Source organism: Ambystoma mexicanum, chromosome 11, assembly GCF_040938575.1.
Source record: "Ambystoma mexicanum isolate Mex_15411 chromosome 11, UKY_AmexF1_1, whole genome shotgun sequence".
NCBI classification, from domain to species: Eukaryota; Metazoa; Chordata; class Amphibia; order Caudata; family Ambystomatidae; genus Ambystoma; species Ambystoma mexicanum.
The window spans coordinates 156,358,411-156,384,570 of record NC_090934.1 but is presented as its reverse complement, the minus strand read 5'-3'; the positions used below and the strand labels follow the sequence as shown (position 1 = coordinate 156,384,570).

Genomic DNA, 26,160 nt, shown 5'->3' with positions numbered 1-26,160 from the left:
AGAGTATATCCGTGGTCCGGTTGATGGTTCTCTCCAGTACTCTTGCTAGCCCCCTAATATTTTCAGAATTAGCTATCTGTCCCCAAAATGGCAAACTGATTTTGTTATATCTCCCAATATTTGCCCAGGGGTATCTCCAATCTCGTCCCGCCGTGGGCGAGCCTTAGAAACTTCCAATGTGCTAGCTATGAATACCCCAGGTAACAGGATTCCTAAAGAACAGGTTCCCTGCCAATACTTGGGCAACCAGGGAAATGCTGTATTACCGCAAACGAAATAGACAGGCCCCCCTACATACAGAGGCCTGTTCTCTCCGGTCAAATTTACAATGTTCACACAACCTTCAAAATCTCCCATTGACCGAGTGCCATTTCTTTGTACACAGAAGGGGACTGAAACGGGGCTATGGTTAATGGAGTAGGAAGGAGGCACGGCGTCCTTATTCCCTATCGGAGCCATTTTAAAGGAAATTAGAGTTTGGAAAGGAAGAGACAGTTTATCAGATGGCCTAATAGAAGCAACATTAGGCTTACTTCTATTTGCAAAAAGCGACCATCCCAGGGGAGTCAATTCACGTTTCTCAAAATAATTTAAATTAGTTCCATCAAAGTTCCCTGAGATGCTGTCATTCCAACGGCCAAAGAATAGTGCTCTAAGAGAGGCATAGCAAGCAGTCGTTAAAGGTAAAGGGTGAATATACCATCCTAGCCCCTTGTTCCCATGCTGCGGTAAATGGGTGCAGATCCAGCAATTACTCTTATTAAAAATGGCATGCGTTGAATTCATTATTATCATTAAAGTGTTATTATGATACTTTCGTCTATGCTGGGAGTCCCTAGGTGACAGAGTATGAAGGTGTACAGAGGGAGTCAGAGCAGTAGGTACAATTTCAATTGGCAGAAGAGGCTCTAGAGGATACATTTCTTCAAAGTACCAGAGCCCCACGGCAGTAACTATACAAATTCCAATTACTATCATCACAACACAGCAATACGTTTTTCGGGGCCCAGGCACATTGTTCATTGTCCGAGTTGGTCACCCCCTTATTTACAAGTCCAATGCGAGCAGCAGCGGTGGAGGTGGCAGACATCGTAGTTTCTCAATCGACGACCCCAATGTTCGTTGCTGGCGACACTACGGTCGCGCAACTTCTTAGTCCTTCCCCAACCCTAGCCAGCAGAATCCCTTTCTTTTCCAAAACTTTCTTTTGCAAGAACAAAACTCTCAATAACTCTTTTCTTTTCCAGATGCACAGGCAAAACCCGTGCCGTAGTTCTATTTTCGTCGTCGAAAGTCGTACCTGGTGGTTCCCGGTACTGTTTGATCCGGAAATAAGGTAACGTCACTTCCTGAGAGAAGCAACGTATCAGAGGTGACGGAAGTCGCAGAACTTGAAACAACGTTTTCCGGAAGTGACCTTTCCAAAGAGTGTGGAGACAAAATGGACTGTTCCCCAAGCTCCACGGGCTCAGGGAGATTCTCCGACATACTCACAGCGCTATTTGCTACTCCAGGATCTGAGATTGTAGCATCAGCGAGGGGTTCTGCTTCTTCTGTAACGTGTGGCGTCGGGTGAGGACGTTTCTTGACATGCGTCGCGTGGATTCAATGCTTCTTTCCAGCCACCCGCACTGCTGTCTGGGTGACCAACAGCACCTGGTAGGGTCCCCGCCAGCGAGGCGCGAGGCAGGAAGACCTTTTCGTAGGCCTTCACCAGGACCCAACTTCCAGGCGGAATATTGTGTCCTGGGCCCGTAAACCATACAGGTAAAGCTGATCGAACCTGATGATAAATGAGATACAGATTTTAGTCAACTGGTTACAGTAGTCCACAAGCAATACATTTTCAACTTCTCTCAATGCTTTAGGCTTCGGAAGACCCCAAATATTAGCAGGTCTCCCCATCACTACCTCAAATGGAGAAAGCCCAGTCTTAGTTTGAGGTGTGGCACGCATGGCTAACAATACAATAGGTAAGGCGTCCGGCCATTTCAGTTTGGTGCCGGCACATGTTTTAGCAAGTTTATTCTTTAGGATACCGTTATGTCTCTCTACCAACCCAGCACTTTGAGGATGTCTAGCCGAGTGAAATCGCTTTTCAATGTGTAATGCTGTGCATATCTGCAAAATTACTTCTGCAACAAAATGGGGACCGTTGTCCGACCAAATTACTCTTGACAGCCCAAATCGTGGGAAGAACTCCTTTACCATAGTCTTCGCAGTGGTTATGGCAGTAGCATTCTTAACGGGGAAAGCCTCAACCCATTTACTAAAAGCACAAATGATCACAAGGACATATTTTAGATTGTTACACCGTTCCATCTCAATAAAATCAAAGTGGATGACCTCGTAGGGAACAGAAGGAGGCCCAAAACTACCCCTTGGAGTTACTGTCCCCTTCCCCACATTGTGCTGTAAGCAAATCATCCAATTTTGGACATAGCGCTGCGCGATTTTCAAAATGTTATCATTTACCCAGACTTGTTCTAACATTTTCGTGATCTGCTGAGCACACACATGCGTAGGACCGTGTGCCATCGTAACCATCGCCAGCACATATGAATCAGGGAGCAACCATTTCCTTTCAGATGTATCCACCCAACACCCATCTTCGTCTAGTTTCCCCAACCCTTCGGCCCACTTTTTAGACTCTTCCATTGTGGCATCAGCTTGGATATCTCGTACAGACCCAATACCCTCATCCATTACATAGGCATCTCTTGTTTGTCTTAGAGCATACATGTCTGAATTAAGGTCTGTGGCCGTTTGCCTGGCTATCTGGTCAGCAAAAGCGTTCCCTTTCCCCACATCATCTATGACCTTACGATGCGCTGCACATTTCATGATTGCTAACTGACTAGGGAGCGCGAGTGCCGAGAGCAATTGCACTATCAGGGGGCCATGCTGAATCTTGGTCCCATGTGAGGTTAGGAACCCTCTTTCCGACCAGAGACTCCCAAAGTTGTGAGCCACCCCAAAGGCATACTGGCTATCAGTATATATATTTACTGTACGCCCTTCGGAGAGTTCACATGCTCGGGTCAACGCTATAATCTCTGCGGCCTGCGCGGAGGTATGCAGAATTCTCGTAGTTTCAAAAACCGTACTCAATGTAGTGACTGAATAAGCAGCTGTAGATGTACCATCCGGATGTTTGAAGCAGGAGCCATCACAAAACAGCTCCCCTTCCGCATTATCCAAAGGAGTATCTATAAGGTCTATCCTGCCCTTTGTTTCCTGTTCAGTAGTATAGAGGCAGTCATGTGATTCTTCGTCACCGCAAACAGTATTTTGCGGGAAAGGTAGGAGTTAAGCCGGATTAAGAACACAACACCTCTTAATTTGAATGTGAGGGGCAAACAAAGTTAATTCATACCTCGTCAGCCGTGCAGAGGTGAGGTGCTGTGTTTGGGTTTTATTCAATAGGACATCTACAGAGTGAGGTACCATCAGGGTTAAATCATGGCCTAGGACCATTCCTTCACTCTGTTTTACAAACGCGACAGCAGCAGCGACAGCTTGCAAACATCTTAGCAAAGCGCATGCGACAGGATCAAGGGCGGAAGAGTAGTAGCCACACAGTCTATTCTTCCCTCCGTGTTCCTGTGTTAACACAGCCAAAGCACATCCATCACATTCATGCACAAACAACACAAAGGCCTTATTGTAATTTAGAGTAACCAGAACCGGTGCAGAGCATAACGCGGCTTTGAGAAGCTCAAATGATCGTTGATGTTCCGATTTCCATGGCAGCGGCGAAGAAATGCCCTTCTTCGTCAAGGTCAACATCGGTTTTATCACTAGTGAGAAGTTCAGGATCCACAGCCTACAGTAAGAAGCCATACCTATTAAGGCTCTGACTTCCTTCTGTGTATTTGGAACAGACATACCAGAAATGTGTTTTATTCTTTCAGGTGTCAATCTTCTCCCCTCCTTTGACAGGAGATAGCCTAAATAGGCGACCTCCTGACAACAATATTGAAATTTCTTAAGCGAAGCTTTATGACCATGTTCAACCAAATGAATAAGCAACAATACAGTGCCTTCTTTACAATCACTTTCAGAATCTGCAGCTAAAAGCAAGTCATCGACATACTGAAGCAGTGTACAAGTAGATGGAAATTCAAGGGTGTCAAGCTGCTCTTTCAAAGCCGTACTATAAATGCTTGGACTTTCATTATAACATTGAGGTGCACGAGTAAATGTGAACGAACGTCCCCCCAAGGTGAATGTGAACAAATATCTACTATCCTTGTGTATAGGAATACTGAAGAAAGCATTCTTCAGATCCACAACACTAAAGTGAGTAGCTGTAGCAGGGATCATCGCTAGTATCGTTGTCACATCAGGCACAATTGGAAATTGGGGGGCGACAACTTTATTAATAGCACATAGATCAATTATGAAACGGAATGGGATTGCATTGTTGCCTTTCTTGTACACGGGTAAAATCGGGCTGTTACATAAACTACCTGCAATCTCTTCGATCACTCCTCGATGCACAAAATCGGAGACAATGCACTTCAAAGCACGCTCGCCCTCAACTGATATTTTATATTGCGGAATGCGTGGTAGTTTAACTCCATGTTTCAAAACTATTTTAACGGGTTCAACCTGTAGTACCCCAACATCATTGTCGTCAACCGCCCACAAACATTCCGGGACAACACTAAACTCAGGAGGCAATGGTCGAGTCAGAAACTGAGAACTGGGAAGTTGCTGTGGTGAAATCGTCAGTCGCACTCCATCAGAGGAACAATGAATTACTGCATTTAATTTCTTCAACAGATTTAACCCCAGCAAATTCTCTCCACAGTTTGAAGTCAAGAGGAATGGACAGTGGTCCGTAAAGGGACCCAAAGAAACAGGCACCGGCGAAGAAACCGGACAAGCAACTGGTATGCCAGAAAACCCTACAGAAACATTAGTTTGCACTGACAGTGGAATGTTTGGAACCCGAGAATGATCAATCGAGCACTTCTGTGCTCTAGTGTCTATCAAGAACTGATGTTTCCTATTCCCCACTAACAGTTCAACGTAGGGACCTTTTTGACTAACAGGAATAGGTGAAGGTTCCAAACCCTGCTTCGGGCAATCCTAACGAAACAAGATATCGTCGAAAGGAAGCTCTTCAGAAAGGTAGGCAGCAGAAGGGTGATCAAATATGTTTCTTGTGTATACACTCGGAGTCTGATTATCCCGTGAAAAAGGTTGCTGGGGATCTTGTGAGAACTGACCTGTATCAGGGCCCCCCACTCCGGGGCGACCTCTATGTCGTCTACCCATACTCCCAAATGTGTTGTTTGACCTCTGTCGAAGGACGGGGCACTGTGCACGCCAATGACCTTCCTGGCGGCAATAGGCACATTGATTGATATTCACAGGACCCAAGGGGACGTTCCCTTGCGGAACATACTGACCTCTGGTCTGTGACTTACCTCCTCTGGGATTTCTAACAATTTGTTGTAACAATACTTTAGTCTTCAAATCCCCTTTCCTCTTCTCTATTCTCTCTTTTTCATTATTAACACGGTTCTCATAATACTGAGCCATGTGCAAAACTTCAGATTGGGATTTCGCCTGCCAAGCGCTCTCAGAGGACATAATCTGTGACTGGATGTCGGGCAGCAATCCACGCACAAATTCGTCCACAAACAACCTTTTCCCACACTCTGTGCCCAAGTCCTGTCCACTGAAGTCAGAGAATACCTGTTTGAATCGATTAAAGAATTCGGTGGCACCTTCAGATTTTCCTTGAACACAGGCCGTAAGCTTGTCCCAAATAATTATTTTCTCAGGAATTATGGTTTTCAATTTTGCAACAATTCTATCAGGCAAAGTGAGTATTACCTGAGGTGGTTTCTCACCAGCTGGTGTTTCCCCATCAAACCTAGTTATGTTAGCCCACGTATCTCCCAACCCAGGCACATCGTCTATTGTTCGAACCTGCTTCCATAAATCTACGGGCAGGAGTACAGGGAATAGCAAGTCAATATCACTTAAGGTGAACACAGAGGACTGCAAAACGGACTCTATCTCTTTGTAGAATCCTGTCGGATTTTTCCTAATATCAGGAATTGATTGTCTAATAGTGTTCACTTCCTGTCGTGAAAACGGGACGTGAACAAATTGTGATACATAATGTGCGGGAATGTCCACAGCGGGTGCACCTGTCCCAACGTTAGCAGGAATCTCAACCTTTGGGACAAATGTTGGAGGAACCTCTCTCATAGGCAACTGAGATATAGGTAATTCCGATCGCTTACTAAGCAACAGAGCCAGGTCGAGCGCTAAGGCAGTCGAAGAAGTGTCGGGCGAAAAAGCCCTCTTACAAATACCCAATAACTCTGTAGGACAACTAACCTTCTTCCTTACACATCCATCCTGCAGGTACTGTACCATTACCTGAATCACCTTCCTCTGCATTTCTAACGTATACTGACTATACGTGTCATACGCTTCCATCTGGCGGTATCGATGAATCCGAGATCCATCGAATCGCATCTTTGGTACAGATTCGTACTTCCTCAGATGCCGATTTACGACACGGAAGGAACCGTTTCTGTATATACATACTGTCGTCTTCATCATCCTCATCCCGTAATCTTTCTAAGTCCATCCTATACTCAAATAACCTCTCAACATGACCATGACCTGGTACAGAAACATACGGATGTGCCCACCCGCGTGCCCACCCGCCTGCCCACCAGCCTGCCATGCCCATGCCGACGCCTGCGGCATGGATGGACTCGACTGAACCATCCAGCACTAAATCAACACATCGTTAGAGATGCCATGACGACCTAGCCAACGGTCAGCACACCTGCGCAAACATACACACTGGACACTCCCACACCAATCCACACGAAGAACATACTCAGTGCTATGACGTAGGTGACGGACACACCCACAGACGCGCACCTTTATTATTTTTCACATAGGCTTTTCCAAAATGCAGAAACGCAAGGCGCACAATGAACTCATCTAAAAAGCTTGCTCACGCTTCTCCTAAACCCATGCGCCATAATGAGAAATATAACGAAGACACGATACTGGGGATAAAGCAACATGATATCATAACCTAAAGCGCCTGTGTACCAAACGGCTCCACCTATACACCAGGCCCAAGTAGGCCGCAAACAAGAGCTTCCATGAACGGCTCCACCTATACACCAGGCCCAAGTAGGCCGCAAGCAAGAGCTTCCATGAACATTGAATGAGCAAGAGTACAGTTGCTGACCCTGCAGAATGAGCCCGGTGAAAGCAGACAGTCAAGGGCACAATGTTGCAAACTCGCATGCCGCAAACCGACGCCAAGGTCACACCTGCAAATTAAACCAGGCACACAGTGGAAAATGCAATATTAATTGTGCAGAATTCTGCCTCAACCACGGTCCCACCTCACGTGACCAAGCCAAACCTGACAGGGTGCCAGGCCCAGGAGGAGGGGGGCGCCTGGATCCCACGTTTCAAGACACAGGCAGATACAATTAAGCGACTCAATGGACATCTGCGGCGGTGGGAGTAGTCGGCCTTCCAGCATATGAATAAATCTTCACATTGTCTGCACATACCCATAGTGAAACATTGTTGCAAATGACAGGTGCACCGCGAGCTGGGAACAGCGATAGTCCCAGACTGGGGGGGCTAGTGTGTGGACCAATCAGAACATGGGGCTCTTATCACTGACGCCATTAACATTGACCAATCCTCAGGGGTCTTCATGTAACAATTTTCATGTATCAATTTGAAGGGACAACCCAAGTATACCACCTGACTAACCCTCGACCACTAATAATGCTCTCTATACGTATGCTATTCTAACCCTACCACTCGAGGAGCCAATCCAGAGTGGTGATAGGTTTTTTGCTAAACTTTCCCAGGTGACGCAAGTAGCGCGTCATACTAAGGTAAAAAGGGCCTGCGAGCCCCACGATTGAGAGAGAGTGTCAGGACGGACGCGTACGATCCTTGACCCAACCCTGCCGTTTTGTTTAATAAACAGCAGAACCACCTTGCTTCTTGCGTGTGTCTCATACTCAATTTTTTGGGATATACGGGAGGAGTTGGGGCCTCCCTGCCCGGAGATCCGCGGACGGCCCAGCCGACCCCGGGAGAATTTCCCCCCGACAAGTTGGAGGCACGGCTGAGATCTGTTTGAGGTCTGCTTTTATTTTATTTTTCCGAGTACTCCTGTTGCGAGGAGGCCCAGCAGCGCGGCCCCCTCTGCCTCTGCCCCCTTTTGAGGACTACAGGACCATCGCGGAACTGCGAGAAGACCGGACAGCGCAATCCGGATATTGGCCTTCGGGAGCCAGTTGAGAAGTATCCCGCCCGCGGTTGGCGAGTGTCCAGACGTGGTCCAGACGAGGGGAGGTGGCAAGCCGCTTGGAGCCGCTTGGAGGGGTGCACGCAGTCGAGCGGCCCCGCATCAAGAGCACTTGGTGAGTATGCCACGCACAACAAGCAATGTGAAATTGTGAGGGAGGGGGGAGGAATTGAATGCGGGAGGCGGGAGGTGTTGCACAGGTGCGCGGCGAAGGTTTGAAGGTTTGACAAATTAGTGTTGGCAATGAAATGAATGGTAGCCGGACAAGTGCGAGAGCAGTCCGCTACGTTACGGGAGAGAAGGGGCGGAGCACGAAAACATCACGTGTGGCCGCTCGGAGACACTGATTGGCCTAGGTCGCGACCACGTGTAAGGGTGTGTGCGTGCGCGGTTTCCTACGAGTAGATGAGGATCCCTATTGATCGAGCAGGAAACTCGATAGATAGATGACGTTTCCCTGTAGGCGGTAGCTAGCTGGTTGCCCGATACGGAAGATAATTGGCTGGTTAAGCCCTCCTGTCGAGGGGCATATCACACGTGAGATGACGCACCGTGCGCAGTCCGATTATATTGTTGATTACCTTGTTCCAGGCGTGACAGGAAGATAGCTGTGGGGTTAACGGGGGTAGATTGCAAGTGTATTTTGAACTTTGAAAACATATGACAAACTTACCAGTAGTTTGAAGAGATCGGTGACGTCACCAGTAGGGCTTTTCATAGGATATCTCGAGCACAAGGCATCTTTATTTTCGAGAGTGGTGGGGAAGAGAGTTGTGGTAAGGGAGTGGAAACGGAGGTGAATGGTAGTGAATTGACCGGGGGGAAGGCGAAAAGGGGGACGTGGCTGCGCACGGAGAACGCCGGCCACGGCAAGTGTAAAGGAGGGAGGAGGAGCAAGTGAAAGTGGGACGGCTGTATAAAAACATCACAAGGGGCACGCAGTCGCAGGGGGCTACGTGCGCCTCGGCCGCAGGGGGCCGTAAGGGTGTTCTGCAAAGGAGGAAAAGAAAGAAAAGAATATACAAATATAAATGCTATATTTTACTAATTTCCCTTAGCGGACTATCGCAAGTCCCCAAACTTACGGGGCCAGGTAAAAGATATAAGGCTGTATATTGTAAACTGTCAGTAAGATAACCGCTACCCAATAGGGGAAGGATAACAAGTGAAGCGCTACTATGTCATACGGGGCAGGATCGGGACGGTGGGGGAACACCCTCACTACCCCGCTACAGCACATATGTAAAACATTGTCACCCCATAGGGAGAAACGAATCAAGGATAGCATAGAATGGACACAGGGGACGGACAACAAAATGACAACACCATGGCCGCCTAATAGTAGTTTCGATCCATATATCCAACATTCACTATTAAACCATCTGCATAATACATACAAGGGGAAGAAGTTGGCGCACCACGTGGAGGTGTTTAACTTATGGAGGATGTTCCAAGGGTCCCGACCAGGACCAAACGGAATGTTTATTATGGGTGGAACAACGGAGGAAGAGAAGATTAAGGAGGAAGGAGAGAATGGGGAGAAAGAGAGTGAAAGCACACAGAACACGGGGAACGGAGAAGAGGGAGAGAAGAGTAACAACATAAGCGAAAAGGAAATAAAAAAGGAACAGAACGGCGATATACCCCTAGCGAAGGTGGTGAAAAAGGAGGAAGGGGGGTTATACCCTTTAACAGAACTACGAGGCATGGTTCAATTAAGGGCGGCTGAGGGGTACTCGAACCCGGCATACAGCCCGCCACCATATACAGCCACAGGTAGCCACACAGGAAGGGAGCTGAGTAGCACGACGGGATCAACCTGCACGAAAATGCCCGCAGGGGAAGGGGGGATTGGCGAGGAACGGATCGCAGGAATAGGACAGGATGAGTGGGTAGCTGCGCAGGTATTATTAAAATTACGAGGTTCATTAACAGAAGAAGAGGAGGAGGTAGTAAGGAAAATGGACGAGGATAACACCAGGAGGAGTGACAGGAAAGGGGAAGAAGGGAAAAGAAAGAGGGAAGAGCTGTTACGACAGAATGAAGAGATTTTGGAAGAACGATTAGCAGAATTAAGGGATGAGCAGAATACACTGATCAAGCAGCTCGAGAGAGAGGAAAGAGAGAGAGCACGGAAAAGGAAAGAAAGCAAGGATGAGTTGGACAAAATGAGGGAACGAACTGAGGAGAAAAAGAGAGAAGCAGAAAGGGTGAAGGCAGTAGCAGAAAGGGTATCCAGAGCAGCACTGCGTGACAAGAAAAGGGAAGAAGAAGAGGAAGAAAAGGAAATGGAAATATGGAGAAGGAGATTACTATCAGAAACGACAAGGAAATACGAAGAAAGAAGGATGATAGAGGGTATATTAGAGCGGGAAAGAGCGAAATGGGAAAGGAAGAAAGAAGAAGAAAGGATAATGGAAAGGATGAGTATTGAAGTAATGGAGGAATTGAAAAAGGAAAGAGAGGAAGTTGGTAGAGAAATAGCGGAGAAAAATGAAGGGGAAAGAGAAGGAAGGAGAGGGGGGAGTGAATTAAGGAGGTATGTAAACAGAGACACAGAAGTAGCAACAACATCAGCACAAAGGGGAGCAATTGGCAAAGAAGACAATGGAGGAACGGATCTAAAAGACTTAAAAACAGTAACGATTAGGGGGAAAAAGACAGATTGGGGGTTGCCATTAATGGAGGACTTCTGCAGTGAGGAAGGAGAAGGGATAGAGAAGGAAGGGAGAGACAGTGAAAGGGAAAGCTTAGATAAATTATACATCACCCGGACAAACGGAGAATCACCATGGATCTGCAGGAGAAAGGAAGAACTGGAGGGAAGTGAGGAGGAAGAGCAAGGAATAGCAGAAAGGCAGAGACGTGCAGCCACACCGTCACCATCCCGTCCTACATGCTCCACTACCTCACGCTCATTACGTGCAACATGCCCATCTAAACTCGCGCCCTTCCCAAACGAACTGACACCCTATGTAGGTAGGCTTAGAGACCTCCCTGGACGCAGGCAGGGAGAACGAATACACACGCCCACATTAAATAGAGGAAACGATAAAAGAAAGGGAAGAGAGGGAGGAGAAAAAGTTACAAGCAATATGGACCCCATTGACGGCGTAGAAGACAGAGAAGAAGAGGAGGGGTGTACGGATTCGATTGTGTGGGACCCAAAGGGCCAACAAGGACACAACCTAATGCCACTTCTGGAGAGGGGAGGGGTTAGACCACAATACGCTCCCTGGAAGCATGCAGACAAGGAAAATATAAATTGCAGACTCCCATCATTAAGTGGAGGTGCGGGTAAATGGATATATGAAATGGAAAAGCACACCGCAGGACAGAAATTGGCAGTGGGGATGTAAAGGGCCTTCTAATATCAATATTAGGGGATGCAGCGGATGACATCTGGAAGAGAGCGGGCTTCCCCGGGGTCACAATAACAAACACATCACACGATGGGGCACCATTCGCAAACTGCAGACATGCATTATGGCAGGCACTGAGGGTACAGTACCCAGACACATCAGACATAGGAGCAATTACCTCGTGCAAGATGCGTGAGAACAAAGATCCTGTTGATTATATCCAGGAAATTCAAGAGAAGTGGCGCATGGAAACTAGAGAACAATGGGACAAGACACCAGCAATATTCTACCATATACTAGTACAAGGGCTCCCAGAAGCAGTTCAGAAACAACTGAAGAAAGTAGTGGGGATGGAAGCAAAAGCATGGCCAGAAATACAACTGACAATAGTGCATCATTGTAGGACATGGCAAGAAAAGATGAAACAAAAGGAAGAGGATAGAAAAACAGAAGAGGCTAAATTAGTACAGAAAAAACTTACTAAATATACGATGGAAGGCGCACTAATAACCACACCTGCAACAGTGACTCAAAGCCCCACACAAGTAGTGGCTGCACAAGATCCCTCCCAAATACAATCATCACAGACTGTAACACAACAACTGCCGCCACTCCAACCATACACGACTAACATGGGAGGAGGATACTCAACGCCAGGAGCTGGGTATTATAATTACAACAGGGGGAGGGGAGGAATAATGAGAGGGAGAGGATACGGATATAACACACAACAGCAGGTGGGAGGACTTAGAAATTACTACCCCACCGGGCAACCAGTATACCAGGACAACACAGGAAACTTTCCATGGCAGAACAGGGAACCACCGGTGTGTTGGATTTGTGGATTAGTAGGGCACATGTCACGCACATGCAGAGTGAGACCAGGCACACCATCATGGAGTGAACAGGGACAACAAGGGCACACACAGGAACAGCAGGGCATCCAGCAACAGCAGACATTGCAACAGGGAAATGGACAGCAACAACTAGTAACACAACAACAGCCAGAGACATATCCACTACCACAACAACAGGTAGCGATAGCACAACAACCCCAAGTACAGCAAGTACAGCAACCTGCACAAATCCAAGACAATAACATATCCTCTACCAATACACAACTACAGCAAACACAACTGGGTAGGGTGACGGTCTTGGGACACAACCCTTACACAGGAAGTGGTCAATCATTATACCCCCAATATGACAGCCCACAGACGGCCTTGGTGTGTCCCATCCTGTCGGTAACACCTAATAGTGCGGAGGAACCACGCATAGCGGTAACGATAGGTGACAAAAAATTATCATTCCTTGTTGACACCGGGGCGACCCGGTCTTGCATAAGGGAAGGTAAATTTAAGATGTCAGGTGAAGCCATGAACACCCAAGGATTCTCTGGGGGTAGGGGGTTGGTTCCCTTTACTGATAACATTCCCTTATCAATAGGGGATTATGACATGTCAGTCCCACTTTTGTATTCTAGGGCCTCACCAGTAAATATACTGGGGAGAGACATAATGAGCAGGCTGAATATGACGATCTCCTTTACGGAGGACGGCATAATTTGCTCCACTCCAGGAATTAACATGCTTACTGCACGACAAATTATGCAAGCATACTGTGGACAGACAGTGATTAGGGCTGAGCCAGTAGATGGTGAACTGTTCCAGTACGGGACAGACATGGCATTTGCATGGATGCCAGGGATAGAAGGAAAGATTTGGAGGAGGCCAGCAGCCTATTTGTTTAGACCAGAAACGCCAGCAAATGAACCAGAAGGAAAGGTAATTTCAGTGAACATAGAGAGCATAATAGCAACTGCTGATTATATCGCAGTACATGCCCAAGACAGAGAAGGAAGAGCATGGAGGGCAGTGATAGCCCTAGCAGAGGGATGTAGACTCACCCAGGTGTCAGATGAGGAGCTCTTCTCAGAAGAAAAGGAAGAAGGTGAAATGGTGTTTATGATGAGTGTAGAAATATGGCTAAGAGTGACGTACAAACAAGTGGCACAGAAAATTGCAGTGGCACTTGAGGCACCCACATCCACCCCAGTTCCCTTCTTTGAGGAGGATATGGCAAAAGTACCCACATCATTATGGACTACTAGTACCTATGACGTGGGGTGCATAAAAAGCATAGGGGGAGTAAGAATACAATTGAAAAAGGGTGCAATACTCCCCAGGGTGAAACAATACCCACTATCAAAAGAGGCAGATGAGGGCATATATGAAACAATAACGGCCCTTATAAATAATGGCATATTGGTCCCATCAGAATCACCATGCAACACAGCTGTATACCCAGTGCGCAAGGCTAAAGGGGGGTCTTGGCGCTTCATACAGGACCTCAGGCCTTTGAACAACATAGTGGAAGCAGAATACCCTATAGCAGCAAACCCGGCCACAATATTGTGCGGCATTCCATCAGAGGCATCACGATTTACAGTGATAGACCTCAAAAATGCCTTTTTCTCAATACCCCTGCACCCAGACTCACAAGATCTGACAAGCTTCACTTACAGAAACACAAAGTGGAAACACACCAGATTGCCACAAGGGTACTGTGAGTCACCCTCAATATTCAACAGAGTAATACAGATGGATTTGGGTAACATTGAAGTGGAGAGCACAGTGTTGCAGTATGTTGATGACATAATAATCTGCAGCACAAACGAAGGAAGATGCAGAGAGGACTCATTAAAGATGCTGACAATATTGGCCGAGAAAGGTTACAAGGTAGACAAGGAAAAGTTACAGTACTGTCAGGAACAGGTACTTTACATTGTCAGCTCATATCCCAATACGAAAGAAAGATTTCACCACAAAGAGCACAGGCCATTTCAAAAACGCCACTGCCACAAACAGTGAGGGAACTACAGCAGTTCCTGGGACTGTGCAACTACTGTAGAGCCTGGGTATTTGACTACAGCTCGTACATAGGACCCCTACTTGAGGCATTAAAAGAAGCTAACAAAGGGGAGAAAAAGTTGGTGTGGACAATGGAAATGAAAGAGGCTTTTAATGAACTGAAAGATGCAATATCAACTGCTCCGGTACTGGCCACCCCAGATTATGAACGACAATTCTTTATATTTTCACATTGCGACTCAGCATTGATGAAAGCAGTGCTGGCTCAAAAAACAAGCATGGGCTACAAACCAGTAGCGTTTTACAGCAGCCACTTGGATCCTGTGATGTTAGGACATTTCCCCTGCGAACAAGGTCTCGCCGCAGCTGCCTTTGCGGTAGAGAAATCATCAGCAATAACCATGGGGTGCCCAACCACACTATTTGTGGAACATGCACTATTTGCAATATTGAACAAGCCTAAGTCCACACTAACCACGCAGAGGGCATCAGGTTATGAGATCATCTTATCTAGACCAGAACTATCAATTGTTAGATGCAGCACGGTTAACCCTGCAAGGTTTATAGCAGAAGTAATTGAGGAAGGAGACTATGCACACGATTGTACGCAGACTACTGAACTGTACGCATGTACTAGCAAGGTTGAAGAGAACGCACTAGATGGAGGTGAGCTCTTGTTCATTGATGGGTCATCAACAATTGACCAAAGTGATGGGATAAGGAGAACTTGGGCGGCAGTGGTAAAAATGACGGAGGTACTGGTGTGTGTGGCAATGAAATGTGTACAATTACCACAGCATTACTCTGCTCAAGCAGCTGAATTAGTTGCACTGATCTTGGCGTTGAAGGAAAGCTTTGACAAACGAGTGACCATAGATTCTGACAACGCATATGTCACGTCTACTGTCCACTCAGGATTGTCCAAATGGAGGAGAAGAGGGTTTAGGAGAGCTGACGGCACTCCAGTGCAACATGCTCTCTTATTGGCTGAACTAATTGAAGTAATAAATGACCCCCAAGAGTTAGCCTTGGTCAAATGCACCGCACACACTAATGGAGAAGATCATATCTCAAAAGGAAATGCAGCAGCAGACGCACATGCGAAGTATGCTGCATATTTTGGTGAGATATGGAACCCCCCAGAGCCAGAGAGAGGGAGAGGGAGGGGGATAGCTAAAGAGATGTTGATAAGAGAAGGGTATACCCATCTCCCAGCCACACAGATAATGGAACTACAAGCGGCTGCACCAATGGCAGAAAAAGAAATATGGGTAAAAAGAGGATGTACAATGTCACCAACTGACGCACTATGGCGCCAGGGTAACACTGGAAAGATGGTAATGCCATTGGCACTATTAAACACCGCCCTGAGCTAATTACACCACCCAGCCCACACAGGCAAGGAGGTCATTGCAGCACGAATTAGGGAAGACTGGTTGTGCCCCGAGTTAAATTCCCATGTGACAAATTTTATCAGCAATTGTCTCACATGTCAACAGTTCACGGCTGGTCACACGCTGAAGGTGATAAAGGTACTATACCCCGGCCAGAGGGACCCTTCCTACACATCCATATTGACTATGTTGATATGATCAACGTATGTCAAGGAAATAGGTATATGATTGTAGTAGTATGCCCATTCTCCAGGTGGATTGAAGCAGGACCCTGCTCACACCCAGATGCATTCAGAGCAGCTACATTTCTAGTGCAGGAGGTCTTCCCCAGGTGGGGAGTGTGCGAGGTACTGCGGTCAGATAATGGCCCGCATTTCGCCAATGAAATGTTGCAGCACATTACATCCTTACTGAACATCAAGCATAAATTTGCATGTGCATATCACCCGCAGGCCAGCGGTATATGTGAACGCCTGAATGGCCTACTAAAAGAGGCAATTGCAAAAATACAGCAAACAACAAAGAAGAGTTGGTTATATTGCCTTCCGCTAGCCCTATTTGAGCTGAGGAATAGACCAGGCTCCGACCACCACCTGGAACCTGGAACCACTTACACGACGTAAAGATCTGCAAACGCCAGACCCGCCCTAGCGTCACCGACAGGGCCATTGGAAGAACAGCAACAGCGTCATCAACGGAGGAAGAGACTTCTACCACAGCTAACGGCCTAAGTGTTTCCCTACGCTACCACCCCCCAGATTCCCCAGAGACAACTACTGAAATAGAGAAGGGTAATTCCCATACCGCCCACCCCATTGTCACACGATCAAAGAGTAAAGAGACTTCCGCCAGCTGAGCCCTAAACCCCCTGCCTATCGACGTCCCTCCCACTGCAGCAATAGCCCAACTGAAGGACATTATTTTGCACATATACACATGTAAACACTTGAATGTTCTCTTTTTTTCTCTCGCACATGCAGGCACCGTGTATTATTGTACTGCTAAAGAAAACAGATAACTAACAAGGTTCACTGCCCAGGAGTAGATGCTACCCTCAGACGATAACTACCCTGAAGAATTATCACACCAATTTGTCTATCACATAAAAAGACCAAAGTACCTGAAAAGGAGGAGGGTACGTGTCTACTACACAGCATTTCTCTTGGCCATAGAACAATCAATGCCCCACCTCCACCCATACTTGCCTGTCCTAAGAGATAGATCACTTAGATTGGCGTGGGAACAGCTCTTCGCCTGGGCACTGAACGACTACTTGATAGGGAGAGCTTGAAAGCAACAACTAACACTAATAACAAGCATATTGAGAATTTTCAGGCGGGCAACTTTAACGTCGCAAGAATTAGCTGCCGGACTGCAGCAAGGTAAGAGCAAAATGCCGGTGAGATTAGCCTCTGTAATAAAGATGATAGGGATTTTGATGATCACCGGGTTCTTGGCTGCCTCTGTATGGCAGAACAGTTATGCTATCAATATTTTGGCTGTACCCAAACCTAACATACCCCCACCCCCGGCTGCAACAGGTGTTACGTCAGGTGGTACTAGCAAAATCCCACACAAGGGAAGTAGAGTTAAACGCAGCACATACTCAGACCATAAAGGTATTGACAACTACATACAAGATTCAGCACACGTCTCGAACAACAAGTGGTACCAACACATGACTCAAATAGGTAAGCAGACAACAGAAGACAGCTGCTACGTCTGCTCATTGATCCCATACGCCATGAGCGCTTCCCGAACTTTCGTTGCCACGGAAATTGATGAAAAGACAGCACGATGTATAATATACCTGGCACTGTTCCAAACGAAAGGGAGATTTCAAGGGAACACGGTGCACCTGGTATGGAAAACGCGAGACACGTACCCGTATGAAAACAACTTCCTCAAGGTTTATTTGAGTTACCACAAGGCCAGTTTGCATGCTGAAGCATTCCGATACATAACAAGCGGCCCTGAAAAAGGAGAAACAAAGAAAGTAACACTACAGTACCTACCATGTGATTGGTACGCCACTGAAGTTCCTGGTAAACAAGGATGTTGGGAAAGACCACTGATAATAATAACAGGGAAGGTGTACCTGGGTGACAAATGGGACATAGGAGTGGTTGGCAGCAACATGGTAACGAGAGAGGATACTAAAACTATTGCTGAACACAACGACAGATGTTGGATGATTTGGGTAAAGTACGTACCCATGCTAACGTGGATAGAGAAGGATGAAGACCCAATAACAATACTGCCACTGACTGCGCCTAAAGTATGCTACCAACATAAAGGAGAAGTGGACGTGGGATACAACACCAACTGTGCAAGCGTGACGGAGTTACCTGAGGGGGGAGCAGGAACAGCAGTGGTGATGGACCATTATTGGGCCTGCGGAGACAAGGCATACCACACACTGCCCCCTCTGTGGAATGGTATATGCACAATGGTACACGTCAATGTACCATCACTAGTGGTGCCCCAGAAACATGTGAATGTGGCGAACTTTCCCAAAATGGATGAAGGGAACAAGAGGAAGAAAAGATCTGTACACCCTCAGAAGGAGCCAGAGAACCAAAACAACGGCAACAACACTGTCCTGAATAGAAAGAAAAGACAAGGAGAACCTCTGACAGGAAATTACCTATGGGGAAGGTCGGAAACAGCACTCACTTCAATCCCGCCAGAACACAGACTATTCAGCAGAGCAGCAATGTTCTTCTCCTCAATAATACATCCGGGACTACAGGCTTACGCAAACGCAAAATGGCTCCAGATAACTAGGTGGGAACTAATGATGACAATTAATTCTACAGTAAATGGATTCAACGCAATAAAAGAGGAACTGCGAGCAGTGCGGATGGTAGCACTACAGAACAGATATGTACTGGACCTCCTCACAGCAATGGAAGGAGGAGTTTGAGCAAAGATAGGACAATCATGCTGCACATTCATTCCTGCTAACGATGCTGACAATGGTACACTGACAGAGGCAGTATCACAATTGGCCCAGATGCACTCCAAAATGATGGATGAAAGTAAAGGTGTGAAAAAGGACGACAGCTGGTTTTCAATATTATGGTCGTGGATGCCATCTTGGCTGTCAGATGGACTGAAGATTATAGTTGGATGCATTATCTTGGCTGGAGCTGCACTGATCATAATAAGATTTTGGAAGGCCCGAAAGGCACGCACCACAGACGAGATGATCGAAATGGTTGGTATGCACCCCTTGATGCCAGCAGATGACGGCCAACACACAGGCACAATAATAAAAGAGAGAGAGAAGTTGCGCAACCATATCATCACCAACCACCTGGACCCACCATCTGTGAAGCTCGAAAACATAAGAAACCCAAGGAGCTACATAGGGAAGTGGGTATACTGCACACCTGGAGGAACCTGTGTATATATGTATTGGTCATTTGAAGACCATGTTAACCACTATGGACATTTGGGAGGAGTAACTCAAATATGGAGAGTGAGAGGAGATAAGGAAAAGGATATGTTTGTGGTCGACAAGTCGACCAGAGGGGGGACTGAAGTGGGAGAATGGAACAAAAGGCTCCCACCAATCCCCTCTCACCCCTGGCCTAGAGGATCACGGCCCAGGCACCCGCCACGAGAGGAGTTTGCCCATCTACCAGATGACCAAATACCCTGGTACAGGAACATACGGATGTGCCCACCCGCGTGCCCACCCGCCTGCCCACCAGCCTGCCATGCCCATGCCGACGCCTGCGGCATGGATGGACTCGACTGAACCATCCAGCACTAAATCAACACATCGTTAGAGATGCCATGACGACCTAGCCAACGGTCAGCACACCCGCGCAAACACACACTGGACACTCCCACACCAATCCACACGAAGAACATACTCAGTGCTATGACGTAGGTGACGGACATACCCACAGACGCGCACCTTTATTATTTTTCACATAGGCTTTTCCAAAATGCAGAAACGCAAGGCGCACAATGAACTCATCTAAAAAGCTTGCTCACGCTTCTCCTAAACCCATGCGCCATAATGAGAAATATAACGAAGACACGATACTGGGGATAAAGCAAGATGATATCATAACCTAAAGCGCCTGTGTACCAAACGGCTCCACCTATACACCAGGCCCAAGTAGGCCGCAAACAAGAGCTTCCATGAACGGCTCCACCTATACACCAGGCCCAAGTAGGCTGCAAGCAAGAGCTTCCAGGAACATTGAATGAGCAAGAGTACAGTTGCTGACCCTGCAGAATGAGCCCGGTGAAAGCAGACAGTCAAGGGCACAATGCTGCAAACTCGCATGCCGCAAGCCGACGCCAAGGTCACACCTGCAAATTAAACCAGGCACACAGTGGAAAATGCAATATTAATTGTGCAGAATTCTGCCTCAACCACGGTCCCACCTCACGTGACCAAGCCGAACCTGACAGGGTGCCAGGCCCAGGAGGAGGGGGGCGCCTGGATCCCACGTTTCAAGACACAGGCAGATACAATTAAGTGACTCAATGGACATCTGCGGCGGTGGGAGTAGTCGGCCTTCCAGCATATGAATAAATCTTCACATAGTGAAACATTGTTGCAAATGACAGGTGCACCGCGAGCTGGAAACAGCGATAGTCCCAGACTGGGGGGCTCGTGTGTGGACCAATCAGAACATGGGGCTCTTATCACTGACGCCATTAACATTGACCAATCCTCAGGGGTCTTCATGTAACAATTTTCATGTATCAATTTGAAGGGACAACCCAAGTATACCACCTGACTAACCCTCGACCACTAATAATGCTCTCTATACGTATGCTATACTAACCCTACCACTCGAGGAGCCAATCCAGGGTGGCGATAGGTTTTTTGCTAAACTTTCCCAGGTGACGCAAGTAGCGCGTCATACTAAGGTAAAAAGGGCCTGCGAGCCCCACGATTGAGAGAGAATGTCAGGACGGACGCGTACGATCCTTGACCCATCCCTGCCGTTTTGTTTAATAAACAGCAGAACCACCTTGCTTCTTGCGTGTGTCTCATACTCAATTTTTTGGGATATACGGGAGGAGTTGGGGCCTCCCTGCCCGGAGGTCCGCGGACGGCCCAGCCGACCCCGGGAGAATTTCCCCCCAACACCGCACCCTGATCAACTTCAGTCAGTACAGAACCACTCGGGAGCGGAGGTGCGGGCAAATTCAATGGAGGTGCGACTATCGGCGCAAGGGGAAGGGGTGGTAGAGTAGGTGGAGGACCAACAACTAGAGGAACAGGAACAATAGGTTGTACAGGGGGAACAGGAATAACGGCAGGAATAACAGCAGGAATGGGCAAAGCACCAGGGAGAGGAGCATACGGAGGTGGCGCAGAGGCACCAGGCCTTCGCTCATTTAACAATTTATCAATAAATTCTTCGGAAACATGAAAATCTTTAGAGGGATAGATTTTCTGGATACCGAGTGAGAAAGCCCTATCCATACTCCTGACGGACTCTGAATGTTTTTCTTTATCATATAACAACGCCTTTTCAGCATTCGTTCTATGACGGCGTGCATGTTTATCCCTACTTTTAAGCTGCTGCAACGCTTCTTTTTTCCAATTCTGCAAAACATCAAATGCTGCAGGTCTGGCCTTTTTCTTTAACAAGACCGATTCTAGGTATTCAATACGGGGATCTCTAAACTACCATTGATTGGCCACTGAAATTCGGAGGCATGTCTGGTTTGTCTGTGCCAAATATCATTAAATACTATATTTCCAATGCCATGCTTACAGTATATAGTACACGCCGGCGACCCCTCCTGTAGTGCCGGGCGACTAAATTCCAAAGATTGTCGATCGCTGCGGAACAGAGCCCTAAAGCAGCTAGACAATTTCCCAGGCATTTCACAAAAAATTGGTGTTACCTGGTCAATAATTGTGTCTGCAGATACAATATGCCAAATTCAAATTGTCAGGGTTAAATTAAGAGTCGGGTCACGACTACACCTGACCAAACCTAAAGAGGACCGTACAGTTTACCAAAGAACTTACCTAACAAATTTTACCTTGTGTTTGGTGGTTTCGACAAATCTGCCCGCCTCAAAAATGGACCCTCGTCAAGATGCCGTGTCAGACCACACGACTATCGTCCAACGATCGGATCGTGCAGCGCTGCCGATGTATCGCGTCTCGTTCGGTCGGGCCCGCAGTATCACACCGTCCGATCCCGGTTCGATAGTCTGCGTCAACCTTCAATGATCCGGCATCAATCTTGAGGGTCCCTATTCGGGCGCCAACTGTGAAAACAGAACAATAATATGAGGCCGGGAAGCCCAAAAAGAAACACACCAACACAGGTTACAAAGAAACATACAAGTGCTTTATTTCAAGCTAGAACAGTTACCAAGTCAATTGACAAACGGATAGCTATTCGGCTCTCAGTATAACATAACGAACTTCAACAAGGGTTCGATGTGTTAGTGAGAGACTGCATATTGGAATACCCGGGCCTTTTATACAATTTGTCCAGCCCTTGGCCAACCCTCTTGCGGGTTAACCATTCTGCGAAATATAATTCTGGTCTTAGGGTTCCTTGCCAGGTCAATCCTTTAATATATGCATTTCGATTAGTTTCGCTGATATAAGTAGTACATTTACATATAGGTCAACAGTAGGACAAGGTCTCTGTTCGCGACCCCGACAAGTGGCCTGCAGGCATATTAATTATTCAGTTGTACGGAGGTCACAACGGCCAGAATCTTATTCAGGATGTGATTTGGCCTCCATTGTGATGTTCAGGGTGACTTCTACATAACAAAAGAACCTAAAATGGCGGTTTAATCCAAGATGGCGGCCTACATTCATTTTTCTAATTTCAAGACCTTGTCGTGGAGTTTGTTCGCACATGATGTTTAGACAACTTGGCGTAGGCCAATACACATGCAATTATTACAATAGGAGGCATAATATTGTTTCTATTCCGACAAGGGAACAAGCAAAGCATGTTTTTAAGGGTATGGGGTATAGTATGAAAGGGGGAAAGTATGGGTTGTAATAAAAATAGAGGGGTACAGAAGAGTGTGTCCACTTCTGAAAAAAAAAATGATGCAAATGCACTGATGGAATTGCGCGACGATGCAGAAGTTGCTTGATGTAAAGACAAGTTTATGTTTATGTTTATTTGTTTATAATGCGCCAGAGTCCACAGGTCACATGGAACTGCTGACCAACTCTTCCTCCTGCAGCCACAGTGGAGCAGCTGGATTTCACACATTCCAACCAATGCTAGTCCCCTACCTACAAGGCGGCTCATTCTCGATGTGCAGGAACATCTGGTAGAAAGAGCTCAACAGCATTACACTTTCTTGTGCCAGTGAGACTCTGCTGGATTCCCATAATTCTTTGCATGCAGCAGTGATTGGCAAAGGAATATGGGAGGCGGGTGGGCCCCCATGGCCGGCACGGCATTGTGCAATGAATCCATCTGGTTTGGACTTTCCTCACAAGATTACCCTCCATGTGGTGAATCGAAAGAGAATTTGGTGGACAGGAAGAAAGGTTCAGGATACGTTTTGCTCGGTCATTTTCTCCACCCGCCTTATTTGGAACAAGGCAGTAGCTGAGGGGCATTATGTTTCTCCACTCCACAGGCCCAAGTATCTATTCAGAGTTATATTGTGACATTGTATCCTGAAATGGAGGGTCATCCATTTCAAAACAGTAGATGGTGGTGTAGGGGCTGCAGTGTTTGGATAAAGTTCTAACCTGTGTTGCAGGAGAAAATGGTGGAAAGGAATGGAAATAGGTCTCAAAAACCTAAAAAGGAAGGAAGGAAGGTACTTTTTCCCAGTACAGCTCAATGGTTGTATGGCAAGTCTGCTGGCTTCCCTATTGGTACTATACAATCTCTCAAGACTGACACATCTTATGTTCCTTCTTTAAAATCGCAAAACTTGTCTAGGTCAGGTGTATATACTCAGCAGGATGTATGTTTTGTTATGTTGATTTATACTGCACAGCGCTGCCATGTGCATGAACTCCAGGCGCTCACATGGCTCTGCAAGAAAGTGGGCGGGGTTGCTTAGTGAGGGCAGAGGGATAGGATAGACGCTGCGCTCTTCTGTTGATGCTCGCAGATCCAAGAGAAACTGGCGTCTGTGTGTGTTGACTTTCTGAGGGTGCTTTGATTGTGAGCACTGGGCTTGTGTCAGCATGGGTAAACGTCCAGTGTCTGGATTGTTTGTTGTTTGTGGCTGTTAGTTCTTATGGTGGATGTGTGGCTTGTATGTTTGTGTATGTCGTATGGCTGGCCTTTTGGGCATGTGTGGTACACGGGGGGTATGCTGGAGAGGAGAAAGGAGCAGGGGTGGTTAGTAGCTTAGTAGAGTTTGGCTTAGGGCGTGTGGTTGTTGTATTGTCTGTTCCATGATCTGTACTGTCCCATGATTGCCTTGGGTCTGGGGTGTGCGTTGTGGGGTGCAAGTTTTTAAGCTTGTCTCAGTGTATGGAATAGACGAGTAGTCAGTCGTTTTCTGAAGGTTAGGAGATCTTCTGTCATACTTATTTCCTTCAGTATCGAGTTCCATAGCTTGGCTATCAAATGGCAAAATGCAGTTGTAAATAAAATAGATATACATTCCTTGTGTACTGACCCCTCCGGGCACCCCTTTGATGTGGTGTCATCACCCTCGCACCCCAAGTGAAGGGGTGATGATCGATGCAAAGGGATGCCAGGCAAGGGATCAGCACCCAATTAAGTGGCAACACTTACCTGAATGCTGCATGTTTGACAAAGCATTTTGCTAAATCGAGCTGTGGCTTGCATGGCCAAAAAGGGGCATGGCCTTCAGTGCCAAACCCATGCCCCTCCTTTTTGGCCACACCCGCGTAAGAGCCTGGCTTGATTTTGCATGCCACTTAAAGCAGGAACGGCAGAAGCTGCACTATATACTAGACCACACTCATTTCATTACAAATATTCAGAATATGTAAGAAAGTGGTTTATCTAGAGTGACAATGTGCCTTTTACCTGATTCATTAATAAAAGAGAATTGTTCTGAAAGGTGCATTAGGAATGTATTTGAGGTTTTCTGGTGAAAACATCTGCTTGTGTGTCTACAAACAAAATGAGTAATCAACGTGGGACTTGTGCCTTTACCCCGACACCACCCACAATGGAGGAATGCAGTAATGCAGTTTAACCCTTTTTCCACCTTTTTAATCCAGGACAAGGGGAGCAAGGCTGTCAAGGGCTTTTATATATTGTGTTTGAATTCTGACTTCTAGTTGTGGAGTCTCAGGGTTGGTTTTGAATATGCTGGTTGTCCTTTTATTTTATTTCATCAACTCCCAGAGCCCATCCATCCGCTCATTGTAACCCTTCTAACTACAGACCAATCACCACTGTCCTTTCCTCTTGAAAATTCAAGACAGAGCAGCCTACTTAAAAATTCAGGAGTATCTTAAATCCAATAGACTCCTCGAGCTCCGTCAATCAGGCTTCCGCCATAAACATGGTACTGAGTCAGCCCTCCTAGACCCTAAAATTAAAATACAGGATATTAAAGACAAAGGTAAGATGGCTCTACTATTACTACTTTACCTATCGGCAGCGTTCGATTTAGTCGATCATCAAATTCTATGCCACAGCCTAAAAACCACTGCCCATTTCTCAGTCGAGGCCACATCGTGGATCAGGTCTCTCCTTGCAAACAGAACCATGCGTGTTTTCTCTCCAACCGCCTCAGCTGATCCTCTACCTGTTACCTGTGGAGTCCCACAAGGGTCTTGTGTATCCCCCACATTATACAATGTGTTTACCAAACCTCTTTTTGATATTCTTGACTATCTGGGTGTCACCTACACTAACTATGCGGATGACACCCAGATACTCATCCCCATCACAGGGGACTACACAATGGACTCAAACGCTCTCAATAAGGTCTACTCAGTTATCCAAGCGTGGATGGCACATCACGGTCTCTGTTTAAACGACAATAAGACCGAGCTACTCATCCTAGACTCTGTCCCATGACTTAGCAAATTGGACACTGCTTTCCAAACCTTCATCATCGATGGAAACACCATTAAGGTTTCTAACAACACCAAAACCCTCGGCTTCCACTTAGACTCAACCCTATCGCTGACTAAACAAATCAATGCAGTAGTCTCAGCATCAGCATACACCTGCAAGCTGGTGACAGCGTGCAGACCATTCATCACCACCCCCAACTGCATCATT

The 26,160-nt window shown here is 46.8% G+C and overlaps 1 protein-coding gene across 1 annotated transcript in view; it reads right to left on the bottom strand.

Moving 5' to 3' along the window:
* LOC138504945 (uncharacterized) overlaps positions 1 to 24,744 on the bottom strand; it is a 38,898-nt gene extending 14,154 nt beyond the window's left edge. The window contains exon 1 of the mRNA XM_069625333.1: positions 24,691 to 24,744. Coding sequence (XP_069481434.1) covers positions 24,691 to 24,744 — 54 coding nt within the window. The remainder of the gene's footprint in view (positions 1 to 24,690) is intronic.
* Positions 24,745 to 26,160: the final 1,416 nt, after the last annotated feature.